General features: G+C 51.2%; 1 protein-coding gene across 1 annotated transcript in view; it reads left to right on the top strand.

The window, feature by feature from the left end:
• The first annotated feature begins 4,601 nt into the window (after positions 1–4,601).
• Positions 4,602–6,887, top strand: part of ARX (aristaless related homeobox) — a 12,587-nt gene continuing 10,301 nt past the window's right edge. The window contains exons 1-2 of the mRNA XM_049644902.1: positions 4,602–5,004; positions 6,733–6,884. Coding sequence (XP_049500859.1) covers positions 4,809–5,004; positions 6,733–6,884 — 348 coding nt within the window. The 5' untranslated portion in view covers positions 4,602–4,808. The remainder of the gene's footprint in view (positions 5,005–6,732; positions 6,885–6,887) is intronic.

Raw genomic sequence — 6,887 nt, 5'->3', positions numbered from 1 at the left:
TTGGGATGGGGGTGGGTCTGTTTTCTCTCTAGTTCTCCCTCCCCACCCCCATCCTTGCCTGCTGATGGGTAACCAAAAGTGGCGAGGTTTGCAAATAAGGGGAGCTGTCCTAACGCAGTGATCACACCCACACGTCGGTACCTTAGAGCTTGGCCATGGTTTTCGGGGCGCTTCCAAAAGCACTGCTTCCCCACAAACCTCTCACAGCTGAGCCCTGTTGGTGGAACCCAGGGTTCAGGCGGACGACAGGGCGCGTAGAAGGGGGGGGGGGATCAGCAAACACCAAGGAGTCTTCCTTGGAAATCCAAGTTACCAGTGCCTTTGGACCTTTCCGCAGGCTGATTCTTTGAAAACACATCAACAAACAAACACCGTCCGCAGACAGATCCCAGCAGCCTTGGGGAGAACTGAGGCAGGGGTAGGGAGTGGAGGGCAAGCAGGGGGCAGAGAAGGCGAGGACCAAGAGCTAGGCAAGCGGATTATGTTGTATTTTCCGCCTATTACCAGACTTCCAGAAGGAGAGACCTCGATTTGTATATAAAATGCATACCCTGAAATGGATAAGACTCTGAAGGCAGCATTTGAGGAGGTTAACCTTAACTGGTTGGAGTTAAGGGGGGGTGGGGGGGGAGGCAAATATTTCTGTTTATGCCCTCTGGCTCTTCCCAGCACCGGCTGTCAATCCCGACGCTTGTTATCCTCACAAGGCTTCAGTTTGTTTGCCTGATCTCAGCAAGGTTTTCTTCCACAAGTAGAACTATAATTGCTATAATTCTACTGTATCATTTGGATCATTGCAGTATTGTTGTTTTCTCTCCCTCTTTCTCTCCTCCTAACACTGCAATAACGCGCTCCAGTGTTAAATTAGCAGGTTGCGGAAGACCATAAATGAATGAAAGTTTGTTAAAAAAAATTAAATAAATAAAACAGCAAAATGACTTGGCAAAGGGGATATCACATCACAGAGAATCCTCGAGTGTAATCAGGACTTATTGTCTTCCCTTCCAATGGCTTCCAAATTGGTCGCCAGAGTCCAACGAAGTTTATTTCTATTGTTTAAATATATGTTTTGAAGAGGTTGAGCATAATTTAAGGGGACCTGAGTGTCCGGTGAGGCTGAAAGCCCATCACTGCTTTATTTATCTATGCATATATTGCACAGTAAATTAAAACATCTGAAATGAGAAGTGTGCAAGGTTAACTCTCCTGCAAACATTTTCCCCCTGGATAATGACATCAAACTGCCACCCCCTTAGCCTGCATTTCTTGCAAATATAATTTTGAAACTGCAGTGTAGAATTAGTTCTCACCACGGAAAAGAAAGGAGTTTCTTCCATCTGCCTCTTCTAGGTAATTATTATTTCCAGTCCTGGGGACAAGCCTCGTCTTTCACCATAAACAACAGTTTTAAACACTTCTGACCCTCACTTCTGACCATAACTGTCATTTTTATTTTAGTGATTGATTTTAAAGGCAAATGAACTGCAAACTATTGTTTTCTAGGCAGCCCCGGGGGGGGGGGGGGGGTGGTGGTGGTGGTGGTGACCAACAGTTACAGACCTCAAATACAAGAGGAACCAGGAGTTGTGAATTTCAAAGTACAAATGTGAAAAATGTTGCCAGTAAAATGAAATTACTTTGATTCGTGGGTAAAAGAGAGATGACAGTAAATATGAAATTGGCTGAACTAAAAGTTTTTATACACATCCTATAGCCCAATTCTTACACGTTTACCTACTCAACAAATCAGCTAAATTCTTCCTAGATATGAGAAGTATCATTTTTGTTTTCTAAAATAACAAATAGGAAGGGTGCCTGGCTGGCTCGGTTGGTGGAGCATGAGACTCTTGATCTCAGGGTTGTGAGTTCAAGCCCCATGTTGGGTGTAAAGCTTATCTAAAAAAAATTTAAATAACAAATAGGATAACATGTACACCTTAAACCCATATTCTGGTTAGACACTCTGGGGATGACAGCAGATTCTGTCTTCCAGGGGGTATGCTAGAAAAGTTTTCTGTTGTTGTTTAATCTTTTGGGAATAGCAAGAGTCAATTGTAGATTTTGAAGTTGGTATTGAATTGTGACAAAGATTATCTCAGGGCTGCTGGGTGTAAAGTGAACTGGGTCAGGCCCTTCTCCCCAAAGTGAATGGATGTGCCTTCCCAATAGCGGCCTCACTGGGGAAGATTGATTAGAAATACCAAAAATAAACAAAATAAAATAACAAATCTAGTGTTTTCAAACAGGTTTCCCAAACAAACACATTTATATTCTATTAATAGAATTAAATTCCAGGGGTCATTAAGTCAGAATCAGAAAGTCTATGTTAACCTCCCCTTTTACAGTGGATGATTAAAATTAGAATACACCCCAGCAGAAAGTCCGACTTCTTTTTTAAAAAAAGGAGAACAGCTGCAGAAGGGGGAGGAGAGAGACGGAAGCAAAGAAATCTTCCACCGAGAGAGTTGAAACACTGTTAGGCTCTCAGAAATGATTTGTACATTTGTGTCTCTTTTTGTTTAACACGATCTTTTTTGGACTCATTTTCAGCCCACTCCTTGCGTGCGCGGAGCCGACTCTGAAGTCACGGAGCCACCCAGCAGCCGGGTCTTGTGGATTTCCGACGCAGGGCCCTCCCGTGAGGGAAAAGTGCCTCTGTTTCTCCCAGCGACCAGCCGCTGGGACGCCCGCGAGGGTCCGCGGCTGGAGGCTTGGAGGAAACCGACGCGTCTTTACAGCTGCGTCCAGACCCGCTTCCCAGGAGTGGGCTCTCGCGGCTGGGGAAGAAATCGGCGTGCCGAATGTTAATCGAAAGCTGAATGGGACGGTATCAAAACGCCGAACTGTTGATGAGGATGGAAAAAGGAGGAATGCAGGAAAGGCAGAATATCCCAGGTGCCTTGGACCAGCAGGCAGGGCTTAAAAGAAAATCAAATGTCAGAGATAGCTCAGGGACTCCTCCGTTCCCGGGTCCGAACATCCAAGTGTCAGAAAAACTGGTGAGAATCAAGCTAAAAGACAGAAAGAGAGAAGGACACAGAGAGACATATTCTTCCTCTTGCCTTTAATAGTAGTAGTAATATCAGCATTAGTATTAACAATATTAATATACCCATTCCCAACCCTTCATCCTCCTCAAGTCGTATCCTGAATGCTCCAGCCAAGCCAGCTCAATCTGTCGGCCGCCCACCCACCCGCATCCAAGAGTTATGCAGATGTTTATGGCTGGAAAAAAAAATCCCAGTTATGCATTCTTGTATTTTTAAATACTGACTGTAAGTGATTCAAGTATAATCCTTTGTAAAACGCTTTTCTCTTTGACATATTGAAGGGGGTTGAGAGAGGAAAACCCGGCGTGGATTCCCCCTCGCCGGTCCCTGTCCCACCCACCACCCTTGCCCCCACCCTGCCAGCGTCGGGGCCCCTGGCAGTCCCTTGAGCCCAGCACCCAGAAAAAGTGGGCGTTCGTGCCAAACCCTCGCACTGGCTTGGCCCAACTTCACTCCCAATTGGTCTCGATTCTCAGTGCTGGACGCGCAGTAAGTTGTTTGGGAAGAAACGCGTTCGTTCAATCATAGGCTCACTCTCTTACCTTTGCTAATGGGAGCCGGGCCCTAAGAATTCAGAAATGTAGGCGCTCAGACTTGGTAGCAGCAGAACCTGGGTCTTTCCCACCCTGGAGCACTCAGGGCCCCCACAGTTCCGCTCCTTGCATGAGATTTGGGAGCGTCCGACCTCGGGGTGACAGCCTAACTAGTGGAAGCGAACTTGCGGAAAGAAGAGAGAAGCGAGTCTGGGGAGAAGAGGGAGACTCCCAGACCCCGCAGTCGACACTCGCCTGTCCCTTTTTGCCCCGTAACTGCTCTAGTGAAGGCCGCGCTCCACTGGCCGAGCTTTGTCTTAAAGCGGACTTTTCCCAGAGTTAAAGACGGAGGTAAGAGAAGTCGGGGGACGCTGCAAACCAGAGAGCAGCCTCCCGGCTCAGGGTGAAGACTAACTGCTCAAGGCGTTGGGCCACAAGACAAAAGTGAGCGCTCAAACAGCGTTTGTTTGCTGGCGGCCATCCCCCTGACACCTCGGAGGCTCGTCCGGCCTAAAGAGGACGGCGACTGGGCGCCACTGAGGTCGAGGCGCTGTCCTGGGACCGCAATCCTGGCTTTGAAAAGTACCAAGTCAGTCTGAACGCGAGCCTCCAGGCCTCGCCTCCAGGAAGCAAGGTCCCCTGGTTGGTGGAAGGGGCGCACGGCGCCCAAGTGGCACCCACAGGCCTGACATCAGAATAAGCTAGAGCTTTGGGCCAGTCTTGAAGGGTTAAAGGGGAAGCTGCGGGACGAAGATGGATAAGTTAGAAAGTTGTTAGTTAAAAGCAAAAAAAGAAAAAAATGGTTTGGGTGACAGCCTGCTGTCCCCTCAGCCTCCGCACCGCCCCCCCCAACCCCTCGCCGGCCTTTCCGGACTCCAGTCCAGGCTTTGCGCTGAGCCCGCAGCCCGGCGCAGCCCGGCCTCTGGCGAGAGCCAATCACAGTGCGCCTCTCAGCACGTGGAGGAGAGAGACTCCAGAGCTCCGCGCTCGCTGCTCACTACACTTGTTACTGCCTGTCCTGAGCGCGGAGAGGGCGAGCTCCGGCCGCGGGCAGGGCGGGAGGCAACAGCCGGCAACCGAGGGAGACAGAGAGGCGCAGAGACCGCAGTAATATCCACTATAACCAGCCATCTAACCCCACCCCCCAACACACACCCATTATCCCACCCTTCAGGAGAGGCAGCCAGCGGCCCCGCTCTCTGCGCCCAGGAAAAAAGCCCCAGCCATGAGCAATCAGTACCAGGAGGAGGGCTGCTCGGAGAGGCCCGAGTGCAAAAGTAAATCTCCAACTTTGCTCTCCTCCTACTGCATCGACAGCATCCTGGGCCGAAGGAGCCCTTGCAAAATGCGGCTGCTGGGAGCCGCGCAGAGCTTGCCCGCCCCACTGGCCAGCCGCGCCGACCAGGAAAAGGCCGTGCAAGGTAAGGTTGCGCTCACCAGGCACCTACACAGAGCGCTGGGCACTGGTTTGGATGTTTGATGTTCGGGGGCCAGGGGCCTGGGGTTGTCAAGGTGGACATGGAGGAAAGACAGAGAACAACTCTGAGGCCTGGTGTCTCAAAGAGCGGCAAACATCTCGCCAGGGGCTGCCTCTTCCTCTTTGCTTCCAGAAACAGAGGCCAAGCATCGCTTTGGAGGGGGTGGGGGCTTAAATTCTCGGTATTGAGGTCGTTTAAATACCCGCTTTGGTGGCCTTGGGAGTGCTCTGAAGAGGGGCGACAGGTCAGAAACAGCAGGTGCCTGGTGGACCCTTGTAACAACAACTTGAAGACAAGAACCCCTAAAGCTGTGAATAGGGGTCTCCAGACAGACTGAGCCTTGGTCTTTCCTCCCTGGAGGATTTCTTTATATGCGGTGTTCTCCCCACCCCTCCCCCCGCCCTTTCTTTCTTTTTTTAATTGTAGATTACTTGTGACCTTTTAAACCCAAGCTTCGCAGAAAACATCTCGCTGGGATTACCCAAATGCTCCTTATTGTATTTGAAATGTATGAAATGTGAGGCTTCTGGGTACTATTTTTTCTCTGCTGTGTTATTTTTAAAAATAGAGTTGAAATATTTAAAAGGTTTTATTTTTTTTTTAATTAAAAATTCCAAAAGAACCGTCGTTTTGCCCCGAACCTGTTACGCTCAAGTTTCGCCTTGAGCTGACTGCAGAGGTATCACAGGGAAAGAATTGTTGATTTCTTTCAAAATCCCAAATCCAGCGGTCCAGCCGCAGCGCCACTTGGAAGACAGGAGCAGATGGCAGAGAAGGGGCCGTTTAAAATAAAACTGACTTTTTCCTTTTCTTTTTTTAGCCTGCAGTGGCACCTATGCCAGGCGCTTCCTCGAAGGGAAAGAGCGGCCTGTGCCTGTTGTACCCCCCTTATGCCCCCTCCCAGGCCTTTCGGAGCCAATTTTCTCCAGGACGATTTTTCTTTGCCTTTCTGTGCAAGGAGCCGTCGCCCCCTCCAGCTGCGGGCGGTTGGGGCACGGCCCGCGCTCAGGGCCACTGGGCCGCTTCCTCAGCCCCCCCAGGGGTCGCTCACAGGGCAGCGCCCCTCTCGCCAGCCTGGGCCTGCGTGGCAGAGCAGCGGCAGAGGTCGTGCTCAGAGTTTTCAGGGTGGCAGTGATTTTTTTTCCCAAGTTGTTGAATGTTTTCAGGTTCTCCCATGCCCCGAAATGAGGAGGGCAAAAAGTGAGAGAGAGCGCAAAGGGAAAGAAAAAAGAAATGAAGAAAGGACGAGGAGAGAGAGAGCGCGGAAAGCGCACAAAAAGGAAGGAAGGGGGAGAAGAGAAAGATGAGGAAAGAAAGGGGGGACGGTAGAGAAAGAAAAAGAGAAGGAAAGTAAAAACGAAAGGAAGAAAAAGAGGGAGAGAAAGAGGTAAAAGGAAGGAAGAAAGGAAATAAAGGGAAGAGTGGGAGAGGGCAAGGAGAGAGGCGAGGGGCGGAGGAGGATCGAAGAAAAAAAGAGAAAGAAACAAGAGAAAGAGAGAAAAAGAAAAAGCAAGAAAAGTGGGAAAGAGAAGGGGGTCCAAGTCCGGTAGCACGCGGGGGGGGGGGCCGGGGCCTAGGCGCCGAGAGAGCAGTGGCGGGCCGGCCTCGGGCGGCGGCTCTGGCGGGGACGCCCGGCTGACCAGCGCGCTGACCGCTCTCCCTTGCCCGCAGGCTCCCCCAAGGGCAGCGGCGCCCCGTTCGAGGCTGAGCTGCACCTGCCGCCCAAGCTGCGGCGCCTGTACGGCCCTGGCGGGGGCCGCCTCCTCCAGGGCGCCGCGGCGGCGGCGGCGGCTGCGGCGGCGGCGGCCGCGGCGGCGGCCACGGCC

Source organism: Panthera uncia, chromosome X (genome assembly GCF_023721935.1).
Source record: "Panthera uncia isolate 11264 chromosome X, Puncia_PCG_1.0, whole genome shotgun sequence".
NCBI classification, from domain to species: Eukaryota; Metazoa; Chordata; class Mammalia; order Carnivora; family Felidae; genus Panthera; species Panthera uncia.
This window is presented reverse-complemented; position numbering and strand designations above follow the sequence as displayed.